Genomic DNA, 25,701 nt, shown 5'->3' with positions numbered 1-25,701 from the left:
TCCAAATAATAGTGTAGCCTATCAGGTTTCTCTTCGGGGTATATGGGGGGAAATTAGGTTTCCGCTCTGGCTTTATGGGGTCCACCGTGGGTAATCTTCAAAACGGTTATGCGACCTGACAGGCTAAGGTCTGCCTCTGACAGTGATCCATGTGGAGGGAAGGTTGCAATTGTCAGTGCATCGCGCCTTGCCCAAATGCTCGCCATGCGGTAGGCTACGCCTCAGAATAGCTACCGGCATATTAACAATCCTTGCGACAGGAGCACAGACAAAGGACGACAAACATAAACCAGTCCCCAAAACATGTGTCTGTGTCTGTGACCATGCTTTCCCCGCTTCGATGTCACACATTTGTAAAGAGTGCGATACCTTATCCTCATGCGCAACAGTGCACGAGCAATGAATGTGGTAAATAATACATTTTAGTCAAATATTTAGGTTAAAGCTCAATCATTAATGTTAAAGTCAAGTACTGCAAACCTGTATACATCAGTTGGATTTTATGTGTGGAACAAACGAATTGGTGTCACTGGGTGCACATATGCCTGTGTGGGCGTTATGTGCCGTCGCCATTGTGTTTTTTTTTCTTTTTTTCTGGAGGTGTTAGTCGTCTGGTAGCTATCAGACCCTACACCAACATCGGAATGGAGGGATGGAAGGAGAGAATGGGTGTGGAGGGAGGAGGGGAGCTGCGCCACCGCGGAGGAGAGAGCTGAAGTCTGAGCGCGCGCCAGGGTGGGATACCGTCCTTCCAACATCAAGTTAGCTATATTCAATTACATAACTTCCGGTTACATGTTAATAATAAGGCTGCTATTACGGAACACAGACTGGGCTCCTATAGATTGCCAATGAGGTACATCATTTAAGGATGTTTCAGCTACACAGCCCATGACTTTTATTAAACACAATTTCCTAATATTCTTATTATCAAAATAAGGGTTTGTCCGCAAATCAGATTTAAAAAAGTGAGTTCAGTGAGATAGAAATCAAGGATACACAAATAAAGCCATGACTCTTAGTCTTTAGTTTCAACTACCCTGTCATACAACCAAGTTAACACCTCAATGTGTTTTTCCCTCTTCTCTATTAGAAACAAACACAAACGTTCAGAAAGCCATGCATTTTATTCTGAAATGTTCACCTTTTCCCCGTTTTTGTAAGTGTAGATATACGACGTCTTTACTATCTCACAGCTCCAGAGGCAGGGAAACACACCCGTCAGCAGCGCGCATTGGAGACAAAAAAGCGTATCACGGACAAAAGGAATATGGGTGCGCTGGAGAGGATTCACCTCAGCCGGGGAAAGCACTGGATGAGCCACTTCTGTTCCATTTACCAGGAGATCAATTAGCCCACCTTAATGAGGTGCTGGGATTCAAGATACTGCAAGCTAAAAAGGCGGAAGGCTGCGTTTAATCCGTCTGCGGATCTTGTGAGCTTGCAATGGCTGTGGCGGGGATATGCAACTGGATAGGGAGTAATGTGCCTTTTTATTTTGTGCTTTTTACCTTGTTTTGTGGCCTTTCGTTTGGGCAGTTGAGATATTCTATTACAGAAGAACTAGAAAATGGGGCACTGGTTGGTGATCTGGCGCAAGATCTAGGGCTGGATATTCGAAAGCTCGCCACCCGAAAAATTAAGGTAACCTCCAACAGCGGTAAACGCTACGTGATTGTCAATCCCAAAAATGGGAAATTACTCGTCAATGAAAGGATCGACAGAGAGTCTCTGTGTGATTTATCCAGCACCTGCTTTATTAATCTAGAGGTGCTGGTCGAAAACCCCACTGAGGTGCATCATGTTGAGGTGGAGATCTTGGATGCTAATGACAATGCGCCGCAGTTTCCCCGAGACGAGTATCAATTGGAAATCACAGAATCTGCTTTGCCGGGGTCTCGTTACCCCATTGAAAATGCTCAAGATCCAGACATTGGGTCCAATTCAGTCCGTATGTATCAGCTTAGCACAAATGACCATTTCGCGCTGGTATCTAATAAACCCTCACTCAACACAAAGCACATCGAGCTTGTGCTCAAAAAGCCTCTTGATCGTGAGCAGACGCCTTACCATCAATTAATTCTAAGTGCTGTTGATGGTGGAACACCAGAGAAAACAGGAACGGCCATAGTCAACGTGCGGGTCCTGGACTCAAATGACAATGTTCCTATGTTTGACAGCTCGGTGTACAAGGTGAAATTGTTGGAAAACTCGCCCAAAGACACCCTGGTGATTAAACTGAATGCAACTGATCTGGACGAGGGCACAAACGGAGAGGTGTATTACTCATTCAGCAGCTACACTCCCGAGAGAGTCAGGCAGATGTTTAGCATGGACACAAATACAGGAGAAATACGAGTGAGAAGCAATGTTGACTATGAAGAGACCAACTCCTATGAGATGTACATTCAGGCGATGGATAAGGGCCCTGGAGCTGTGGCAGCACACTGTAAGGTGGTTGTGGAGGTAGTGGATGTGAATGACAACGTCCCTCAGATAGTGCTGTCATCTCTGTCTAGCCCTGTGAGAGAGGACGCCCGTGCAGACACAGTTGTAGCCCTCATTAGTGTTACTGATCGAGACTCGGGGGCCAACAAGCAGGTGAGCTTAGAGATCCCAGCAGGCCTTCCATTCAAGATCAAGTCATTCAGAAACTACTACACTCTGGTTACCTCAGCCTTCCTGGACCGCGAGACCACTGATGCCTACAATGTAACTCTGAGTGCCACAGATGGAGGAAATCCTCCCCTGTCTTCCCAGAAGACCATACAGGTGGATGTGGCTGATGTTAATGACAACCCACCACGCTTTGAACAAACTTCATATACAGTCTATGTAGCTGAGAATAATGGTCCTGGGGCCTCTTTGTGTACTGTGAAAGCTCAAGATGCAGACATCAAAGAGAATGCACGCATCACCTACACAGTGCTCAATGACAACAACCATGGCATCCCTGTCACCTCATATGTGTCTGTGAAGGCTGATACAGGCGAGGCATATGCGCTGCGAGCCTTTGACTATGAATCACTGAGAGAGTTTCATTTCCAGGTCAAAGCCCAGGATGGGGGCATTCCTCCGCTCAGCCGAGTTGCCACAGTCTACATCTACATAATGGATCAGAATGACCATGCTCCATTGATAGTCAGCCCTCCTGGCAATGGGACACGCTCCTTAGAGACAGTACAAAAGAACGCTGAGCCTGGTGCCTTGGTGACCAAAGTGGTGGCATATGATGCAGATGCTGGTCCAAATGCTTGGCTGGTCTATGGGCTGGAGACAGCTACAGACTTGGACTTGTTCAAAGTGCATGAACACACTGGAGAGATCAGGACCACCAGGAGGATCTTGGAAGACAACTCTACATCATTTGCTCTAACTGTTGTTGTGAAAGACCACGGCCAGCCTGCTCTCTCCTCCACTGCCACCATCAATGTGGCTGTCATGGAGGTACCACCAAAAGTGGTTCCTGACCCCAAGAAGACTATGCGACCTCACAGCACATTGCTTTTCTCCAACGTGACCCTCTATTTGATTGTGGCTTTGAGCGCCACAACCTTTGTTTTTCTTGTAACTGTGGTCGTACTGGCCATCGTACGCTGTCACGCCTATTGTACCCAGCCTGGTTCCTGCTCCCCTTGCTGTGTGTCACAGAAACCACCTCCAGATGGTGGGAGCAGCAGCGTAAGTGCTGGTGGGGCAGGTGGTGGTGGAGCCGCTGGACAGCCTAATAACAATGTGGTGCTTCGGAGAGACCTTAAAGTGGAGCCACACTACATCGAAGTGCGTGGGAATGGCTCCCTAACAAAGACGTACTGCTACAAGACCTGCCTGACAGCCACCTCTGGCAGCGACACTTTCATGTTCTACAATACAGGACGGCCCATCAGTGGCACCTGGGGTAGCGGAGCTGACCGTTTCTTCACCAGTGGAAGTGGATTTGTACGGAGACTGAGTATGCCTGATGCCTCACTGCAACTCTGCCCAGAGGTGTGTCAATCATTTTCTACCTTTGCAAGCATAACCAAGGGTCATGAATCATCATGTTTAGATAGCAGCACCTATGTACTGAAATTTCATTCAGCTGCAAGCAGCATTTAACACTCATAGCAAACCTGTATACATTGTTGCCATATTTATTTCACTGGTGTTATTTATCTTGCTGCTTGGAGATGACATTTTCTATATGTCATGCTTGATCCCTTCTTGTGGCAAAAAGTATCTTTGCAGCCTTCGTTCTCTTTGTTCACTTCCCACTTGTTCTGTGCATTCATGCAGTCCTGCCAAGCTCAGCACTCACTCTGAATTAGTATCAGCTGTGATGCTTTTCAAGAGACCTGTGTTATTGCTGATGACTCAAAAATCTGTACTTTAGTTTGAAGGTGTCATCACATCTGCACCACAAACACTTCATGCATTGTCTCCACTAGTGTCTCAGACTTTTATTTTTTGTCTGTGGATGTGTGTGAATGAGTAAAATGTAGCAGTTACATCTAAACAGTAACACTTAGACCTGATCTTAGACTGGCTATTTTTACATCTAGCACAGTCTGAGAGCTGTGCTCGGTGTATATTTTGGTCTTAGAGGACTGCATTATGATTGCAGTAGAGTGCTACAATTCCCTTATCCTGTTAGAATTCCAGGTGAGTGAAACAACCAATCATATCATCTATTTACATTGCAAATGATTGAACTTCTTTTAGAGTATAATGTACAACAACTGCTGTTATTAAAGGTAAGTGTTTAAGCTGCTTGCCATATATACAGTGATCATCTGTGTTGCTTTTAATCTTGAATTTGTCTGCTGGTTTTACAGAGTCTGGGTTGGACAAAAAAAATGAATGATCAGCATTCTCTGCTTTCATGACGAAAAGACTATAGAGGCTGATGATTACCATATTTGTATACTTGTATTGTATTGAAAAATATATTTTCAAATATAAGATTATCAAAGCAAAGGTCTTGGAGTTTAGTTGCATGCATCATCCTAATTATCAGAAGTCAGTCAGTAGCACATTAGTTCCGACCAATACAAGTGTAGCAGTGTGGCAGGACAAATTAGATTAACCTCCAGACTCTGTTTCTCAGCCCTGCAGATTAGATTTATTAAAAGAGGCTGGGTCTACCAGCAGAAAATACTCCCCTCTGATTTCATAAGAGGAGCATTATGTGCCATCCATATATGGGACACTTGCTGCTGCAGGTCAGCATTTTGTAGGTTCACAACTGGAATACACATAGTGCCGACAGATTTTAGCATTAGCTGTAATACAGTGTTCACTATCATTTCATGGTGTGCATGGGTACCAACTCATGAGGAAAATGATTATGAAAGAGTCAGTGATATTTAATGTCCATGAAAGGGTAGCTCATTAAAAGTACTGCTTCTCCCCCTATGGGATTTATATGGTTCTTTGGAATTAAAAGCATGACAAAGAGCTAAATTTAGCTTCATCATAGACAAATGAATCAAAACCCAGGCAGCCTGGTCAGTATCACCAATTGCCTAATAACCATAACTCAGAAAAACTATTGCAAGGTTATTTAAAAGCATTTGCACCAGGATTGAGGATTGAAAAATAAATCAATGTTTTAAAATAATTCAGATATCACATTGTTTTCCAGGCTTCGAGGGCTAATACCAAAATAGATTAATATTATAATAATATTATATTTAAGGTGAAATGTACAGTCTTCAGAATCAATCAATCAACATGTCAAAAGCAAGTAAGATGAGGAGAGATGAAGTCAGTACATAAAAGACAATAAAGCTATGATTAAATCTTGTCGATGACCTCTATCACACCAAAATACACATGAATGAAAGCATGTTTCTTGTTCACACCAGCCTGATAAATACTGGAGATATTAGAGGTGATTGCCCTGGCATTGATAGCTGTTGCTTATTGGATTTTAAAGGCAGTGATTTACGAGCAGTTCTGCTGGGAATTTCAAGCACTCAGTCCACTCAACCTCAGTCTGTACAAACACAGCAGCAGTTTGGGGACAGAGCATAACTCGTAGCTCTCATATTTTGTTGGACATCAAAATAAAAACTTTTCAAAGAACTGTCAATATGGCTTTCAGCGACTGTTCTTTTTAAAATTTTTGTGTGAATATCAATATGTTTGTGTGCTTGTGTGTGTGCTTCTGCAAAGGGGGACACAACCACAGTGTTCCTATCACATGCTGAACTGGGATGTGCATCATGATTAATTGATGCGACCATGGCCCTTTGCACAGTATGAGATCAAACTAAACTCACTCCCCCCCTTCCCCCTTTTCTGTGTCTCCTCATCTATCGCTCTTCTCTTTTTTCTCCTCTTCCTCTTGCTCACTCAGCCAAAAGCACCGAATGCTGACTGGCGATATTCTGCATCTTTGAGGGCAGGGATGCAGAGGTAAGCATTTTGCATCTTTGACTCTTTAGCAACTTTTGATCCTGTCAAAAAAAAGTTTCACTTTTTGTCTTTCTTACCATGTCTACAATGAGATATAACCTTCAAACACACAAAAATGTATAGTTATTCACCTCAAAGAAAATACTTTAATTCAGGGAAATAGAAACTACAAACATAAAATACACCAATGACATGGCCATTGAGGTTGATGGATTAAACCAAAGCAATCATGCAAAAGCTTAAAAGTGACATTTAAAAAGTAAGAGATTACCTGTCTTGAATTAGCCAGCAATAAATCCTGACCTAGAATCAAACCCATTAAAAACCCATGTAGAGAGCTCAGTTCTGTTTTTAAAGAAGCAACAGATGGCCAAAAAAACCATGACACCTTGGCTGAAAGATTGACTGCAGTCCCATTCAATTTAACTATTTTACATTTACTTTAACTGTTGTTAAAAGGACATATAATAGATGAATGTTACTAGTTTGCATGGGATATAGTAGCAACGTGTAAATATAGTTTTAACCATTTCTTAAAACTTTTTACACAAAAATGACTAAATCAATAAGCCACAGTGGATATTTCTGCATTTAAAAAAACCTGCATGTAATTTTAGTGTAAAAGGGATACAAGCACAACTTTTATTGGCATGTTAATCCCACTCATAGCTAAAATGGCGTCCATAAAAAGTGGATTTGAAAAGAAGACACTGCAGCGTAATACTGCAGTTCAATATCTTGAGTTTTCGGATATGACTGCTGGTAGTCCCTCAGCGTTTGATTGAACCTCAGCTCTGTATTCTTCCTTTGGGAAAATTCATGAGCAGCTCCATCAATGGCTGCAGTAGCACTCTTCCTCTGCAGTGTAATACTATATAGGTCATCTACATTCAGAGCGTTGCTTCCCCCTCTTACAGTCCTCAAGCAGGAACCATGAAGGACAAATAAGCTGACGATGACCTTTCTCAGATTGTGAGATGCACACAAGCAACAGTGTCTGCCTTTACAACTGCCCTGCAAGCACATATGTGCATTTCTCATGGGACAGTTTCAACTTACATGAACTCTTTCTTAAACTGAGGGATCACAAGGCTTCTTACTACACCAAATCCAATTTATAGACACATATTTAGTTACTAAAACAGGGCTATGACAAGCTTTCTGAGCCACTGGTACACTTTTCAGGTCTTCACGTGTAATCATCCAGAGATGTGTCATCTCCCAATAACATGATTTGCAAGATTTGGATAAGAAGGATACCATAGCTGTTGGTACAAAGAGAGATGTATGCATGAAAAAAAACAAATAAGGGTAAACTGAAATTAAGATGATCATCTACAAAAGCAACAATTGGACAAAAAAACACATCTGTCACATTTTGAAAACGATCAACTCAAATAAAAGTTCCAATAAAAAATTAAATGGAGTGCTTTTCTAATATTCTATGTGGACAGCTGGGACATCATGAACTAATGAGTTTTCCCTGCACATGCCCATGCTAAATCAAAATTTTCATAATTTCATGCTAACAATGCTTACAGCTCAGTTGTGCAGTCATCTGTTCCATTTAAGTTTGACTTAATTGGACATTAGTGTTAATTTCTATGGTGTGCAGAGAATCAAGTCACTATAACACGCCATGGATTAACACAAATCACCACTGCTTTTTGCCACTGCCATCTTTAAAATGACAGTGCCTGTAATGTACACAGACACAGACATGGCTCACATTAACCCTTAACCCCAACACAGGCATGATAGACTATGTCACTACACAAAGCATGTAGCACCAACAGCACTGACCCATATTCCTGGTGTAGTCAGACACTGTAGAATACACCAGTCCTATCTGTGTCATATTTTCAGAACTTGCTCAGAATATATCTATGCAACATATTATGTGTTATAGATTGAGATGGTGCTGGTATGCTGCATTGCAGAGGCCACATGTAGGTTTTATACTGTGTGCAGTAAATAGTATTTTTGCCATGGATGAATGGAATCCGTTCCTTGACATTATGTGTTTCAGTTCAGTTTTTACAAACACTTAAGTCTGACTATATTAAGTTATTAGTTTGAATTAATCAACAATAAATAATTTAGACCATAATTCATGTATGATGAATATGAAGCTACACAGGTAGCAGCCTTAGTTTAGATTAAAGGCTAAAAAGAGGCATAAGCCATTACCTAGCACTAATAGAAATCAAGTTTTCTCACCAGAACATCCAAATCTTGAAAACACATGTTGTATCTCTTTTATTACATAAAAACAATATCAAAGTGAGGTTTTTTTTAGCTGTGATACATGACTTTACATTATTTCTTCCAGCAGCAAGGTAGCTTTGTGACAAAACTCTACAAAGTGACTGATGTTGTTACATTTTTGTCTATGATTAAAATGTACATTTTAATGTATTTTTCCAAATTAGACTTAAATAAATCTAATTTTTAACTTTCTTTTTTTAAAATATTTTTTATATGGACTTTAATACATTAAAACTGAGGGTTAATCACAACAATCACATGACGGTGTTTAACAATGTGTCAGTTTCGTTGAAGTACAGAACTAATGGTGGATATCCACAGGATATGTACTTCTCCTGCACAATGCCATGTTATTACACTGCATGCCACAAATTATATTTCCATATAATAGCAGCCAGGCAGAAAAAGCTTGACTTTACAATGGTTTGGGTGTAACTCCACACCTAATTATTCATTCAATGGGATCAATAAATTAAGCTATTAAGGACCTGCCCACATCTCTGATCACCTGCAGATGACACTACCTGCTGTGTCCACTCCAACTCTGCACTAGTAACTCTGCTACTCTACATAATGTCCAATTCAAAAATTGGGTAATTCATAAGTACATATCTGAACCAAAGTGCAATTCTTGGGAAACATGAGAAGGAGCTAATTACAAAAGGTCACATGCAAGTGAAAGTATCAGAATGGAAATATTCACTTAGCATTGCTTACAATGACACTGCAGTAGTTACAATAATAGATAATGCAAGTCTTTGGCTTGACATATACATCAGATGGTTGTCTGATGCTAAGGTTAGCCAAATCCAATTGCATCGAGCACAAGGCTTTTCACATGACAAGTGGCCTCCACTTGGTTTATTTTCAGCGATACGAGGGCAGCAGGGACCTGGCTAGCAGGTTGGATGGCTGGGTAGTGGTGTGGCGTGCAAAGAAATGTGTGCAGGGATTATGAACAAGAGCAGGGCTGAGAGAAAACACACATGAAAAAATAAATGAAAAAATGTCCCCTTTGTAGGGGACATGCCTGCTTGTACTCAGTGTTGCCCAGGTAAATGATTGAGAATCAGATAGTTCCAGGTGCTTAATGCTTAATAACGAGATCAAAACACACCAAGTAGCTTCTGCTTACTTCTGCTGGCTTCTCCACTTAGCTTGTGCTAACTTCTCCTAACAGCATTTGCGAATAGCAAATTGTCTGTAAAGTCATGATTTGTCTTTTCAAATAATATTTTAAAAATGTTTTATTGATTTTGTGAAATGTATTTGCCTTCCAGTTCTGTCCACATGGAGGAGGCCTCGGTGATGCAGGGAGCTCAGGGGATGTTGGTGCAAAACTGGCCCACTGTATCCAGTGCTGCAGGTGAGCAGGTGTGCACTGTATTATTTAGGGCATAGGTGAAAAAGCTCTGTGTCTGTAGTGACAACTTCTTTTTTTAAATCATTTTTATTTTCTCATGTATCAGAGGCTCAACACAGATATGATGATGTTGACACTGGAGTATTGGTGAATTGTAGGTAAACAAAACAAAATATAAGAAATAAAAAGTCATACATCGACATGGATATAATAATAGAAGTTTAAAGTGGAAAATTTTAGCAAAAAAGTTACAACTTTATGTGACAAATACATGAAAAAACGTCACTTTGCCACTTACCATGTAGTATGCCATAATGTGGATTATCTAACCAACATATTTTCTTGTCTGTAAAAAAAATATATATTTGAGAAAAAAGATAAAAAATAACAAAACCCTTTAACTACAATGTTCTTTTTTATTGTTTGTTTAATTTCACATCTAGCCTATAAGCTGTGTCCACTCTTTAGGCTAACTTAACTGTAAACTCAAGCTCTACATTAAACACACAAACAAAAAAGTGGTATCTAATCTAATTTTCAGCAAGTAAGTGAAGTCAGTTCCCCAAAATGTCATTCTTTATCTTTAAAAATCCATCAGGGGAACTACTGGTGGGACAGAACTTCATAGCGAGCTATAAGCATTACAATGTTGTATCTTTCATGAAGATGGTATGATTCAGTCGTTGGATGTCAACACACCTTAAAGCAAATTCCCCCTGATATATTGCATATAATGATTGTTGGTTGTACACTGGTTTCTGAGGATTCAACAGAATTATTATTATGAATAGCTACATTGTCTAGTGATTTGTTGATGCAGAGCTTAGATGAGATTCCAGAAGTCTGGGGCACTTAAGCAGAGTGAAAAATGAACAACTGTATCAAAATGAGCATCTACAGACTGAAGACAGCAGCTGTTTCAAAAAAGGAATATGTTATCCTGGATGTGTGGCAACATTGAAAATATGTGGCAACACAACATAAGTGTGAATAAAACTGGTCTCTACGATGACCTGTGCTACAGCATTTGCAGAATCACTGGTTTAGAGCTAATGACTAAGAGCACTCGGGAGTATTATGGTGTGTAGAGCCTGACAGAAATGACTTCAGGACTGGGTGAAGGGTGGCATGACTGATTTTTTTTAGCAGGTTTCTGTCAGTAAACATGTTTGAATAAACCCTCTCTGTAGAAAAGCTAGCGTATTTGACTCAGATTATTCAGTTTTCTGCATATATCTGTGCTAGCTTTCTAATAGTAGATGAGAAGCTGCCACTACGATCATGTAAAGATCCAAATATTGTCTGTAGGCACAATGAAAAGCATACTGCAGTTCATTTAAGGGTGCTTTGTTGGGCATGGGAATAATTTGCTGCGTGGCATAGTGCTAAAGCAAAGACATACAATAGATTACAGTTTGACCCTCTTTGCAATGCATCAAGAGCTGCAGCCTTTTTTGTTACATTATGTCATGTCTGCTGTGAATTTTTTATCACAATGAAGTTGTAAAACATGTTGTGGTGCATCTAAATGCAGCACCCTCAAAACTGTGTTTATGTAAGTGACCCGTGGCGCAGATGAGGAGACATTTGTCTAATGCCAGAGGGGAGACCAGCTATTATCAGTAATGCAAGAGTGCCATGAAGAAAATGAGTGATCCAGTAACATTAAAAGCAATTTTTGAGAGGAAGAACAGAGCAGACGTACAGGGGGATGGAGGAAAATGTGAGGTGTGGGGGGATGGAGGGAGAGAAAGGTTAAGAGGATTGTCAGGTTCCTGCAGTGGTGTTGTTGCTAGGAAACCCATGTGACTTGTTGCCTGGCAACACTGTCTAACTGAGATATTGCTGCAGCAGCCGCACCCTCCATCAGCAGGGAGTGGGCGAAGACAGTTTCCATAGAAACCGTTCATATCTCTAAATGGAATTTTTAGAGACCGAAGTAGGAAGCAGAATAGAGAAAGAAACTGGTAAGGGCAGGTATTAGGGAGAAAGAGAGAGCAACTGAGAGGAGCAAATGTAAGAAAGTAGGATTTATTTAGCTTTGTCTTAGGCAGAATGCAAGCAACATATCACATAGCGCTACACAACTATTCTATTAGAAGGTGGGTTACAAACCTCCAGATAGATTCATTTTAGATGAAACTGTATCAAGACAGAAAATAGCATAGCCTATTTCAAATATAGGACAGCAGGTTACACAAAATGAGGCTTCGAACACCCCCACATCCTCATCAGGTGTCATGGCAGCCTCCTCACAAGGAGCCATACTGACCTGCTTACCAGCAGTCACACAATAATCCATTTCAGACACTCATTTTGGAGATACAGGCTAATTTAGAGAGATTGCAGAAGCATGTTTTTGAAACATTTGAACTAGATGGAAAACTCTTTATAGTTTAATAGTATAATCTGTACACAACCTGCTGGTTATGAATTAGATTTTCACAAACATACACACACAGAGTAGAATATCTCTGATTTACATCAGTGTTTTAATAAACAATGTCTTGATGTCTAGATTTGTCAATGCAGTTCAGGAATCCCCGGGATCGCCTTAGACATTGTAACAACAATCACTTGATAAGGGCTACACAATAAGCTGTCGTTATAGCTCCGCTGGTCAGACATAGGTATATGTACTGCTGGGACAAACTAAATGACAGAAATTCTGTTCATCGTTTTAGCTGTAGATAAAGAATTTCAAGAATGTCAAACATTTCCACATACTTATTTAGAGGCCATATCTTAACCTCTAACGGTCTTTCTGAAACCATAAGATACTTTTTAAATAAAAAGTGTTGCATATTTTTATACTTTGAAATAAAAATCAGCTACTTTTCTATGAAATGATTCCAACACCTGAATTATTTGTTAGAATTCAGTGGCATTGGCCAATTACATTGGCCACATCCTTGTTATCACATTATCACATTGTCCTTTTGGAGTAAAAAAAATTAAGCTTTTAACATATCTAATATGATATTAACATATCATATATGGTAGCCAGAGTTAGTTCATCTCAAAACAAGAGATGAATGAATACAATAAAAGTATGGTCTAGATAACATACAGTTTTTGTTTGTTTTAAGAACCCTGATCTTGAGCAAGGCCTAAGGGCTGGATTATTGATAAATTAAAGTGGAATATACATGCAGATAAAGTGTGTAACACCTGCTTTGGGTTTTTTTCAACACATCAAAGACTACCATCCTCACTCCCAGCTTGTGACATGCTTACACTTGATCACCTGATCTGCAGCTGCCTAACCAGCAGGTTATGCTACGGATCGGTACAACTATCAAGAGCAGTAGACTCATGCACATACAGTTTTTGTGCATGCATCTCAACTCATCTGTGGCATGTTTTTTTTTATACACAAGAGGCAACCATACTTCCTTACTGCTGATGCCATTTGAAAAGGACGTTTAAAAAAAAAGCATCGTGTCTTCCTGGGCTTAATACTCAGATTAAATACTGACAGACTCTCAAATGTAATAATCCTCTGAAACAGACTATCATTATGGCATTACAGCCGTGACTCCTTTAATGAGGAAATAAGATAAGATTTGACATATTATCAAACACATTAAATTACAACAGTCATACATATAATAAGACAAAATTATAAAAACCTTATGAAACAAAGGCCATGTCTTCTTTTATATATATATACTAGTACTTCACATGCTAATCACCTGGTGTTGTTGAAAATTAATACTTTTCGCTGTCTCTGGTGTTTCTTGTGATATAATCGCATTAGTATACTGCTACATCAGCCCCTGAACATGATATTTGACCTTTCTCTTTACACTAAGAAGGCCGATCTTTAATCCCTTCCTGCATAGTCCTTTCATGAGTTAACTAAATCAATTTGCGGTGAGTCTTGACTCAATAACATGTCATAGCTCGTTCTGTGATGTGCTCTGCTCCTCATCTGGGTGGTTAATCTGAGTGGTAATACAGCTATCTCTTGAATAGTACAGTATTGTCCATTTCATCTTTATTCAGTTTGCACACGTTATTTATTCTCCTGCTGGATGATCTCATTGTGGGGATTCAGTGAGACAATATACATGTGGATATCGCAAAAAATTCAAACTAGTGTTCCTCCCAGTGGGACAGTGGTTGAAACTATTTGAGCACTCCAGCAATGTCATAAATAGCCCACAAAGGAAAATCAAACAGAATCTTTTTGCAGCGGCCTGTATTTGATCTAAATAAAATCCAGACTGAAAGTAGGTCAGTGCAGAGGGAACCGGTGTGGGCCTGAGAGCACTGTGTCTGCAAAACACGCCTACCCCCATCCTTCTTACTGCTTCGCCCTCATGCTCTCACTCTCTCAGTCTCATCTAACACCCTCTTTCCTCTTCATTCAGAGATTATTAACCTTTGGATCCTAACAGTTAAATCTCATATTCCCTTTTCATAATAGTTATTTTCTATATTTCTTTTTTGTTCTGTGCCTTCTTTTATTTTTTTTCTATTTTTTTCTGACTTGCCATCTGGGCTTTTTTGTCTTTCACTTCCACCCTTTTGCACCAGAGGTTGAATCCCTGTCTCTAGCCTCCTGTGTGAGCAGGATTACGCTGTCGCCATTATCCAAATACAAAAAACTAATCACACTGCCAAGTTAAACATCCCTGTGGTGTTAAGGATATTGCCTCCAGTGTTCCATTTTGTTGTTACCCTGCTATTGTAAAGTCATTGACCAAGTTACAAAGTCTAAATAAATAAAACGTTTGAAAAATTGAACAGTTATTGTAAGCTAATTTCAGAAGTGGGATTAATGTATTAGGGTCAGAGACCACAGTGTGCTGCCTTGCTTGCCAGCAATTAAAATAGTACCAGTTGATAATTAATGTCCACATGATATAATTTATGGTAAGTATGCAAGTATGCAGTAGTATCCGGTTAACTACAAATTTAACATTTATTTTTTGATTTTTGTAATATTGTGGCAAAGCATCTTCAAAGCGGTGTGACTGGAAGCAAAAGTTTTCAGTCCCAGACACAGCTGAACGTGCACCCAACTTCACCCATAGCTTTGTTTCCAATGATTAACAGTGATTTCAGATGTCAAGATACTGACATTTTCAGTGATACAAAAGGATTTACCGTTTCACTATCCAGATTTGACAAGATCTTTCATTTTTCCCTCATGCTTCTCTAGATGGAGAAGGTGGTGGAGAACTTTCCCCCCCAGTGGGTGCTGGAGTCAACAGCAACAGCTGGCACTTTAGATACGGAGCTGCACAAGGCTACGGGCCCCCTCAGAATCTGAAGCCTGGGGAGATTCCCCCTGAAGCCTTCATCATCCCTGGATCTCCAGCCATTATTTCTATCCGCCATGACCAAGGCCCTGTTGATGACAAAGGTGACTTCATAAGCTTCGGCAAGAAGGACGAGGCCAAGAAGAAGAAGAAGAAGAAGAAAGACAAGAAAGACAAGAAGGATAAAGGAAAGGAAGATGGTGGTGATGACTAAAGGAGAAGGAGTGGCTAGAAGACAGGGCAACCAATAAACTACCATCCCTATTCCACAGCCTGAAAAAAAGCCTAATGCATATTGTACAGCCAAGGGAGCCTCCTTGCACCACATTTGCATAGACATTGTACAGTGGCCAAATCCTTATTTAATCAGGCCTGGCTCTCACATCATGTGAACTACAAATGTTCGTTATCTAAAGGCTGGACCAAATTGAAACAGAAACAAATTTATTCGCTTAGATGAGCCTTTCTGTGATCTGTCCAATACCCAAACCCCTTCCCCCAAGTTTGTACAATATCAACAAAAAAAAAACACCCAAAAAGGTGCACTATTTGTATCTGACCATTGTCAGCTTTGGCTGCTGGTGTTGACGTTTCTGGCAGCCTGTATTTTTTTGCCAAGTCAAAATGAAGTGAAAGCCAAACTCAAAAAACAGAACAAAACAAAACATGAAACATGGGCTTTTGCCTTCAGTATTATGGAGGGCTGGTGGCAGTTCAGATAATGTGGTCTTTTGTATAAAAAGATTTAAAAAGAAATAAAACAAAAAATAACAACGTATATAATACAGTAAGTGTACCATAAGATAAGCACCTTTAAGAGAATGAGGTGACTGAGAAGAGCTGGACCACATTCAAATAAAGAGCTCTGTTTCAGTGTAACATAGCACATCGCAGAAGCTGAGGACCTGCACTGGGTTGCACCAACTATGCGCAAGTTCGTTCCCAGGTTAGCTTATAAAGTAATGACTTCATAACTGCTAATTCATTTGTAATTACAAATTTCCTAAAATTGATTTCACAATGGATCATAAAGGGTGAGTTTAAAAGCTGTTTCTATGAAGATAAGTAGCTAAAATTAGTAGCTTATCAACAATCTGTTGCTGATGGGTGGAGAATACATGGATTTGTAAGTGAATAGATAGGTTTAAGATATATGATTGAGAAATACAATCTATATTTGCCTCCAACGGGATAGCACTTGTTTTTACATGTTTTAGTCCACTCCCTACAATTGATTCATTGCCAATCATTTAGAAAAACAAATCAGTGTCCTTATTGAATTGCTGTTGTTTTTCTCTACCTTGTAGGCATCTGTTTTGATGACTATACCAAAAATGAGTCAATAAGCTGGATCTCAAAACTCATGAAAGTTAGCACCATGTCTGGTTTAAGTGCTGTTTTAGATATATTTTCATCACATAACAGCACAGATGTTGTGTAATGCTTATCCAAATTAAACACTGACATGATACTTTGTGTAAAAACGTAAGCGATTGGCAATGTTATGTAATATGTAGAAAATGGACGGAAACATGAAAAATCCCTGCTACAGCCCTTAGAGTTGCAAAATGGCATGGAATTACAAAAGAAATAACACATGCTGTGTGAAAAAAAAGAGAAAAGAAAAAAATCCTGCTTAACTGTTAGTGAGTGCAGTTGTGTGACTTTGTATAATTTGCACCTGCTTTATTGCTTGCTTAATTATTTAGTTGTTGCCTAGGATTACATTACAATGGATTTTTGTGGTGGTATGGCTTGTAATTTAGTGTGAATTGGGATTAGTGGCCACTTCAGATACAACTAGGGAACCTAACATGCAGCTGATGCAACCCCCCCCCCCCCCCCCCACCCCCACCCCCACCCCCCCGACCTTGATTCTTGAAATATGGTCTTACTTCTGCTGTGTATCAGCACACCTAGTCTGAGGCACACCTCACTGTGAACAAACATGGACTCTCTGACTCTTATACACATTAAAACAAGCAAACACACACACAGTCTATTCCTCTTTTTCAACATACAGTACAAATGAACACAAACAGAATAATAATGTTCACCCCTATCCGGAAACCCCAACACTAAAAGCTAGCGCCATCCTTGGATAGGGAGTGTATTATACGGCTGAGAAGCAGGAACGTTGCTTTTTGCTTCATTTCTGTTTAAGCCTGATCCCTCTGCTTTTGTCGTTGAATGTCAAGTACTTGTTCTTCAAGCCCTGCACCACTGCTTCGATTGCTTCAGTGCTTGTAGGATTTGCTTGTCAGCTGCTTATTTCCTGCCTCTACTCCTCTTTCCTCAAAGCAACATTGTTGGAGGACATCTTTAAAGTCACTCTTTTTCTGTGAACTTTGCAGTCATAATGCAGTTACATTTGTGCATATTCATACTTACTCACAGAATGCACATGTAGTGACACGGGAATATGCTACATGAACCACAAAATGACAAAAGATGCTTCAGCCAGCATTGTTCCCCTAATTGTTCATTGTTGACAGCTGTGTCATCACTTGGGTTGTATGTTTGGCATTTTGAGGAGGATCCATATTGGTGTATTGTGTTGGTCCAGTACAGAAGAAAAAGACTACTGGACAAGTCAGTCCTCTTTTGCAAGGAGAGGCATTGCAGTTTTTTTTTTTTGTCTGCCAATATTGAAAACTTGTTGACTAAAGTGACTGAAAATGAGTGAAGCGCAGTTTGGCCGCAGGAGAAAGAGGTCGTTGGTTGAATTCAAAGAGAGGAGAAACCTCTTACATGTAAATGGTAAAGTAAAGTAAATTTTATAATGATGCAATAGTTAGAGGTCACAACACACAAAGATCATCAATCACACCTGAAAGCAGACCTTAACATTTGGAATCTTTTGCTTCATAGCAGCACATAAATGTTTGAAACAATGTCAAACATTCAAACTGACCTGCCGTCCACCTGTGAAGTGTAGTAGGCCTGACATTGCGAAACACAAGTATTGCAAGCAGTATATACTGGAACAGCTACAACATGATTAAAAGTGTCAGAAAAATTCACCTCAGTGTTCCTTTTTCGAGACCATTGTATTTGAAATCACAATTGGGGGTATGTAGGTGCTGCCATCCAGCTCCATCCCTCATGTGTACACAATCCCCTCCCTCTGCCCCTTTCTGCAGGTGTACTTCTGTGCTGTCAGATCACCAAGTGGCTGTTTGCATGTTATAAGCAAAGGAAACAGATTCTATATAGATAATATATATATATACATAGATATGTTTTTCCCATGGGAAATGCGTATTAGACTACATATACCTCTGATACACATTCCCGTGAAGACACACACACACTGAAAGACCTGCATTCCTCCATAAATTAACACATACCTACAGTACATTCAGATGCACTATTCTGAACAGTAAATTGTGGAAAAACTTAAAATAATCACATTTTTTATCCTGTTGACAATGACTTTAACCTTCTAGATATACATAATGCCATTGTGTTATGCTATGAAATGCCTTTTTTCTGTTTTTATCCATATGATTTTCATAGATAAGATTTCTTAAACTTGTGTTGAACTTCAAACAAACACTGTTGTGACATGGAATCATTTACCCACCCTCCATATCTGTTTGTTGCTCAGTAGAAAAAAAGGCAGAAAAAGAAGAAAAAAAAAAGTGTAAAAAAAAAAAAAAAATTGATGTATTCTCTGCTTGTGTATAGTGAATGTTCCTCAGTCGCTGGGTGTGGCTGCAGTGAGTGGCGCATACCAGTCAGCTTTGGCTGTGCAGATCTGTTCATAACTTTTTTGTACACCTGCTTATCATTGTCAAGGTGTGAATAGTGATTCATATGATTTCATTAATCTGGTAATGTGTTTTATTAAGAAGTCACAAATAAAGTTTTTTTTCTTATATATCTTAAATTGTGTTTTGACTTGTCCTTCCAACTTCTTTTTCTTCCACTAAACTTTCCAACTAAAGAAACTATGGAACCAGTTGCCTGAAGCCATGAAGATCACACACTTGAAAGTGGTTTAAGTTGGTAACGGATCAGAAAAAGGATACATTGCGCTTTAATCTGTAGATCACATGGCATGATCGTGGCAGCAAATGAACATGTTTACAAAATGATAAAAAAAGCTGCTGGAAGAATTTATAAAGAACAAGATGAAAGATGTAGTATCATAAGGAGGGAGTCTGGATAAGCTTTTATGGCATTATTCCACCCCTTAAGTCGTATATTTTCTTAGAAACCTTCCAGCAAATCCACTCTGTGGATAAGATGTACTGTAGTATTCTGAAACACAATTAATCATCGTATAGATAACAGGCAGTGTGAGATGTATAACATGTCATATAATGTAAGAGTTGATGCTGCTTCAAAAAATCTCATCTGCAGATCTACATAATTAACTGCATCAGTAATGAAGAATAACAAATGCTACATTTGCTTTAGTCTGTATAGAACTTGAGGAGCCTCTTTGTTTAATGTGTCATTCTTGCAAACCTTTGAAAAATGCACTTTGTTTTCTTCTCATAAAAAATCCAGTTCAACAATATCCAGCACAGAGAGAAAGAGGTTAACATACTGCCCTGAAATGATTTATGACTAAACTGATCATTTTAGTGTCCAAAATTGCAACAGCATTGTATTCATAATTCATAATGACCTTTTTGGTAGTGGTATGGGAAAGGATGAAAATGTCACACAAATCCAGGCAGTAACCACCAATTATCTGAATTCTGATTCTGCTTTTTTAGGTACCATAGTTGAACACATCCAAGTCATAAACACTGAACAGCGTGTTGCAACAGTCTGTTTTTGATTTTGGCAAAGGGTCGCTCTTTCCTTGGCAGCAGACCATATGATGAAAAAAGAAAAATCCAGTTAGTCTCTTTTTACAGAAACCATGACAACTGGGGTTAGCAGAAGTTCGGTCATCATTCCTTTGAGGGGAGAGGTCATTTTGTTTTGCATGTATAGTTCAATTCATTATTGTTGTCTTCACGTACGCTTAAAATCTGAATGTAAAAGTCTGATCATTAAAAGAGCACTTACAGTAATGTATTTGACTTTTGTCCAAGTAAAAGCAGTTTCCTGCACACCATCTGTGCTTACAATTGCTTTTTGAGCACAAAGTTATCGATTCGCAACAGCTGTGTAGATTTAAAGTTGGCAGAGACTTAAGACAGTGACAGAAGGCTTGATACAGAGTAACATGAGAACTCAATTTTTTCTTCTATCTGAACAAAGACATGTCTGTTTCTAATGCTGTCTGCTCAGGAGTCTGTTGATATCTGTATCACGGGCTCCATCTGTCTGTAGAATGGAGAAATATTTAACAAACGCCTCCCTTCCAACAGTGTCGGTAATATTTCCTGTAGTGCTGAGACCTGCTGATGAAAACACAAACTGCCAACTGTCCCATAGTCTTCAAATTCACTACTTTCTCCTTGTGAGCGTTAAGGCAAATGCACACAAGGTAAGTTGTCACATATAGCAAAAGATGTTATCAGTCTTACTTCCTAAATCCTAATTGTCTTAATTCTGGGACAATTCATCACAAATACACTGGCAAAAAAATAAATAAATAAATATATATATACATATATTCATCATAGCAGTTATTACTGGTAAAATTTACTGACAGCATAAAGGACTGAGTGAATCCACACTGCTGATGCTCTTCTGCCCCTTAGTGGCTACTTTTCATATTGCAGCTGTGTATACATAAATAAAATCCTCAAATATTCAGCACTTGTATTTTATCTTACAGTTTTATCAAATGCTAACTTCAGTCAATCTGACTACAAATTGCAACTGAAGTTAGACTAAAGGTGAAACCATGAGGTGTTTTACACATCTTTTCAGTAAGTCTATTAACCCACTTTAAGTTCAGGCTTCAGTGCTATCTATTTATGTAAGTATTTGTTTATTTATTTATATAGCAGGGAATGTCCTATTGGAAAAGATATCTTCTTCAAAGGAATCCTGGCCAAGAAGGTAGCGCATAACAAAATTTCAACTTACAAAAATACAACAAGCATATATTGCGTCTGGTTTTAAAACCATATAAAATAGCAACAAGTTTCCTTCAACACGGTTGAAGCTCATTCCATAGAGCAGTTTTACACAGCTCCAAGTGCGTCCTCGGCAAACATTTCAAAGAAACCTGGTGTGCGAAGGCTGGCGTTTTATGACAGAATGCTTGAAATGGAAGAAGGTAATTCATCTAACAATGTATCTGCAAAAAACAGCAATATGTGCATTCTTCTCCAGTTGAGTGAAGGCGATTCTAAACTGTCATTCAAAATGCATGATAAGTATGTGAGTCTGAATTCCCAACAAAGCATAGTGCAACAGGATATTTCAACTCAAATCCACTATATGGTGAAACTTTTCTCAAGGAGCCTATTGAATATTTAGTGATTAAACATAATTTAGTGACAAGAGTACATTTTCTTACCTCTGCACAAAGGAAAAAAAATTACTTATTTCACTTTTTTTTTCACATCAAAGTCTGTTTATATGAAAACAGGAGTTTAAAGCCTTCTGTGTCTCTGGAGGAGACGACAAAGCACATTACAGCTTGAGGCAACATCAGCATAACATTCAAGAAAGTACGACCAAACTGCATGAAGTTGAGTTGCCCTGAGAGGAAAAGGATGCCCCAGGTTTGAACAAGAAGGATGCATGAAATTAAAAAATGAATGACTCTGGTTTGCCTGCACAGGTCATACAGATGCCCTACTTTTCAGTAATTTTCATGTAAAACATTGAAAAACATTATTATTATTACATTATGGTACATTTGCTCCAAAAATACATTCAAGCCAAAGAGCAACAGCATTAGTTAAACGTAAAGCCGGTGCTCTGTGAACATGCTTACAGTTGTGGGTATGCAGGTGTGAACTGGTCTGCATCTACTTGTGTTCCATCATCAAACTGCAATCTGATGTTCTAGGCTCCACCTGGACCACTCATATGTTATCGGCCTACTGTTACCATGGTAACTTCAGCTATAATACATCAGTCTTCGTGGAAGACAAAAGGCTGTATAAGTTAACAGTTAAGGACAGTTAATATTGAAATATAGAATATTAAATAAATGTCTAAACATGAGTAAACTGTCATGATCAATAGTAAATATATATATATATATATACATACATATTATTCTGGAATATATTCTCATATGGATTTGTGGTCATTCCTGAGCTTACAAATGGTCTCTCTAAAATCTTTGTCACAATATGTCTGTCGCCAGGTGCTACTTTTGACGGGTCATGGATTACCTGATTTTTGTGAGGTAAGAGTGTTGTTAACAGCTTGCCTCTACAGACATTTGTACGACCCATCATATCTCTGGAAGGCACAAGTATTTTATATGTTAGAAGAAAACATCAGAAGTCACTTAAACTTAAAACAGATCTGTTGAAGGTGTCGTCAGTTTTGTGCAATAGTCAGGTATTTCCTGTACAAATCTGAATTTTTCCTGAAGTGCAGCAGTGTCATATTTTTCGATTAGTGAGATCTTCTGTTTAGGATGAAGACAATAGCAAACTCAGCCCAATCTCATTAGAAATTGTGAAATAAAGTGATTTGTCCACACGTCTAAAACATTGTACTTTCACAATCCAGGCTGAAAAATTGTGAGATGAAAATGCTTTGAAGGCAGTCGTTTTTGGCGAGTTACCAGGAACCGAAACCAGTGAGTATTACTATGCAGTCTGTGACACCCTATTGTTTACTAACCACTGGCTTGTATTTCTAATCTCTAAAACCTAATTGTCTACAATAATTTGGATTCTAATTCAATAATTTTTATCGATATAGTTTTGTTCCTAATGCTAACCAAAAGGGAGTGACGAGGAAGACTACGTAAAAGAAGAAAAGTAAAGGAAAAAACTGAGCAGCACATAATTTCAACCAACAATCTCCTGCTTGAAGATCAGAAGTTTAACACCACCCAGCAACACCTTGGTGGATTAAGCTTGCCTTAAGATTTGGTAAAAATGTGTGGCGCTCTGTTGACATCCCAATTTGCTTCGAGAAACCCCATAAAATTTGATGTGTGATGGATTATTGAAAATTAGTCTGAGAAATGTAGCACTTATCAAATGTATTAAATGCAGTAAGTCTGTTGCTATTCCCGGCTGAACAGAGTATCAACTTTGTTGCGATATCCATTTATTTCATTAGTGCCAAGTCTGCATTTTTAACTTGCTTGGTAATTTTCAGACAGTCCCTACCCCACTGATGCAAGTCACTTCCTCTCCCCTACCTCTTTCTTTCTCTCCCTTGTTCTCTCTCCACCCAGCAGTAGATCAGAACGCATTCATGTTGGGAAGGAGGACAGTGGCAAAAAGGAGAGGTTAGAGAAGCGGAGAGTGAGGAAAGGAAGAGGTAGAAAAGACCACACGCAGTAGGACAGAGTGTCTTGGAGGGCAGCGCACTACAGCAAACTGCTGTTTTCTGACAATGTAATGAGCATGCAGGACCAAAACAGGAGGAGAAGTGGATACATTGAGGATACAGCCTAATCAATATAAGGTAGATCACTTTAGACTGAGCAGTGGATAGGAGGGTTTATAATGCAACATTGCCTTTCAGGGCTGACTGCTTGCTGACTTTTCTGAGTTCGGAATCTGCAACCCAGGAATTGACAATAACAAGACAAAGTCACTCCAGACCCTGAGGACTTATGAAAACTGTCTTTTGACATTTGGAGTATCTTGCTGCCGGAATACAAAAACACGCAGGTATGCCTGATAAACAAAATACAATTAAAAGAAATAGAGACATTTTTTTCTTTTAAATGTAACAATCAAAGAAAAAGAAGTGTGTGTAGCTTATGAAGAGCATATTTTGTTCTACTCCATAAAGGAAACTTTACTGGTACAGTAACAGGGCAGACAGTTGTCACTTATTGTTAGATCGTGACAACTGACATAGGTCACTTTGATGAGCCAAATTAACATCAGATGACACAACAACCAAAATAATAATTCCCTTCAGATATAGATGACTAAATGCTCTCCTTGCAATTCTGCCATCCCTGGATAGAAGCTGATAAGAAGGAAGAAGAGGAGAAACGGGAGGCTTGTCAGAATTTGTTTGTATTATATATTTGTCATAAATTGGTGCATGTAAAAGGGTGCACACAGTCATTCTGACTGGCTGTATAGTGATGAAATGCATGCCTGAATGTCAAAACCCACTTTGTATTTCCATGTTGTTGACTGATGAACTGTTGTTGCGTAAATCATTAAAATGACCTCCTGCACAAATGGGAAAACTGGCCCATGGGAATTCAAGGATGTAATGGACACACACACAACCACACACCAACATGAAATCTGACCCTTTTGTTGAAGGGTGTTCCACTTTAATGCACAATTAATGCAAAATTTAATGAAGTCCTTACAGTATCATCATTAGATATTAGTTTTTTTTTTAATGTGATCTGAGTGTGAAGGAGAGAATTCATTTCAAGAAGTTAAAATTTTAGTCCACAAATAAAGTATTCTGTGTGCTGTTAACAGCTAGCAGTTGTTTTCAGAATGTGTGTAATGCTAATATGATGTAAAACAATTGCTTTCACTTCTCCAGCCTTTTCTTGTTATCAGCCTTAACGGACTGTTATTCCTATTTCCTATCAAGTCTGTGTCAGGAAAGTTGGAGCAGGATTTTTTTGTCTTATCTCAAATCTGCAGCTGATTTCTGATAGCTAGCTATCCATAATTACTGCAGTACTAAAGCAGTTTCTTGTTTCAATTCAAACTCTTTGCATTGTTTTCACTAATCTTGCTTACTTATGGATCTCCTTCCCAGCACCCTTTCAAACGCCTCTCTTGCATCTAGACGGATGTAATGGTGTGGAAACACTGACAATTTCTTGAATTATCTGACTTCTGAGTTGGTCAGGCAAGACATGGGGAGACGAGCGACTGACCTGACCACTCCAGTTCCAGTTTTAGGCATCCCTGCCTTGGTTGGGGTACGTGCTTGGAAGACAACAGGAGGAGACAGAAGTGGAGGAGCTCTGCTGCAGACGTGGGGACTTCAGTGCAGCGTTGGCGTTCAGACGTCCCCGGGGATTAGCAGACCACCTACTGAGCTACCTGACACCCTCTCAGACAACATTACTCAAACATCCAATGGATATGTTACCAAGAAAGCAAACGAAATACTACCACTAACAAAGAGTGACAACGAGAAAAAGGCTATTTTAAAGCAGAAAACTGGGGAATCCAAGATCAAAAAGGAAGTGACTTTCAAAGTATGTGGAGGTGATGCCTCAAAGGATGTGACCTGCTCTCAGAGGAACAGTGGTGGGACTTATTGCTATGCCAGGGCAATCAAAAGCAATTCATTCATTGCGGGGACTGTAACCAACGGCAGGCCTAAATTGAAATATGCTTCGCGTTA

The 25,701-nt window shown here is 39.3% G+C and overlaps 1 protein-coding gene across 2 annotated transcripts; it reads left to right on the top strand.

Moving 5' to 3' along the window:
- Nucleotides 1-1,197: 1,197 nt before the first annotated feature.
- LOC140279786 (protocadherin alpha-C2-like) lies at nt 1,198-19,192 on the top strand. Of its 2 annotated transcripts, XM_072374957.1 has the most exons (4): nt 1,198-3,987; nt 6,341-6,399; nt 9,948-10,033; nt 15,201-19,192. In XM_072374957.1, the coding sequence occupies exons 1-4, from the start codon at nt 1,447-1,449 to the stop codon at nt 15,512-15,514; spliced, it is 3,000 nt and encodes a 999-aa protein (XP_072231058.1). In that variant the 5' UTR covers nt 1,198-1,446; the 3' UTR covers nt 15,515-19,192. The 2 variants fall into 2 exon arrangements, with proteins under 2 accessions (XP_072231058.1, XP_072231059.1); XM_072374958.1 differs by lacking the exon at nt 6,341-6,399 and having other exon boundaries at nt 15,201-15,459.
- The last annotated feature ends 6,509 nt before the right edge of the window (nt 19,193-25,701 follow it).

The sequence above is a fragment of the Leuresthes tenuis genome, unplaced genomic scaffold, assembly GCF_036924035.1.
Source record: "Leuresthes tenuis unplaced genomic scaffold, fLeuTen1.0.hap1 SCAF_21, whole genome shotgun sequence".
Lineage (NCBI taxonomy): Eukaryota > Metazoa > Chordata > Actinopteri > Atheriniformes > Atherinopsidae > Leuresthes > Leuresthes tenuis.
This window is presented reverse-complemented; position numbering and strand designations above follow the sequence as displayed.

Bases quoted from the DNA above. Each gene is read 5' to 3' on its own strand.
- LOC140279786 (XM_072374957.1), top strand. From the start codon at position 1,447: ATGGCTGTGGCGGGGATATGCAACTGGATAGGGAGTAATGTGCCTTTT. The intron at 3,988-6,340 runs GTGTGTCAATCA...TTGCTCACTCAG, and splicing joins CACTGCAACTCTGCCCAGAG to CCAAAAGCACCGAATGCTGA. The intron at 10,034-15,200 runs GTGAGCAGGTGT...ATGCTTCTCTAG, and splicing joins CACTGTATCCAGTGCTGCAG to ATGGAGAAGGTGGTGGAGAA.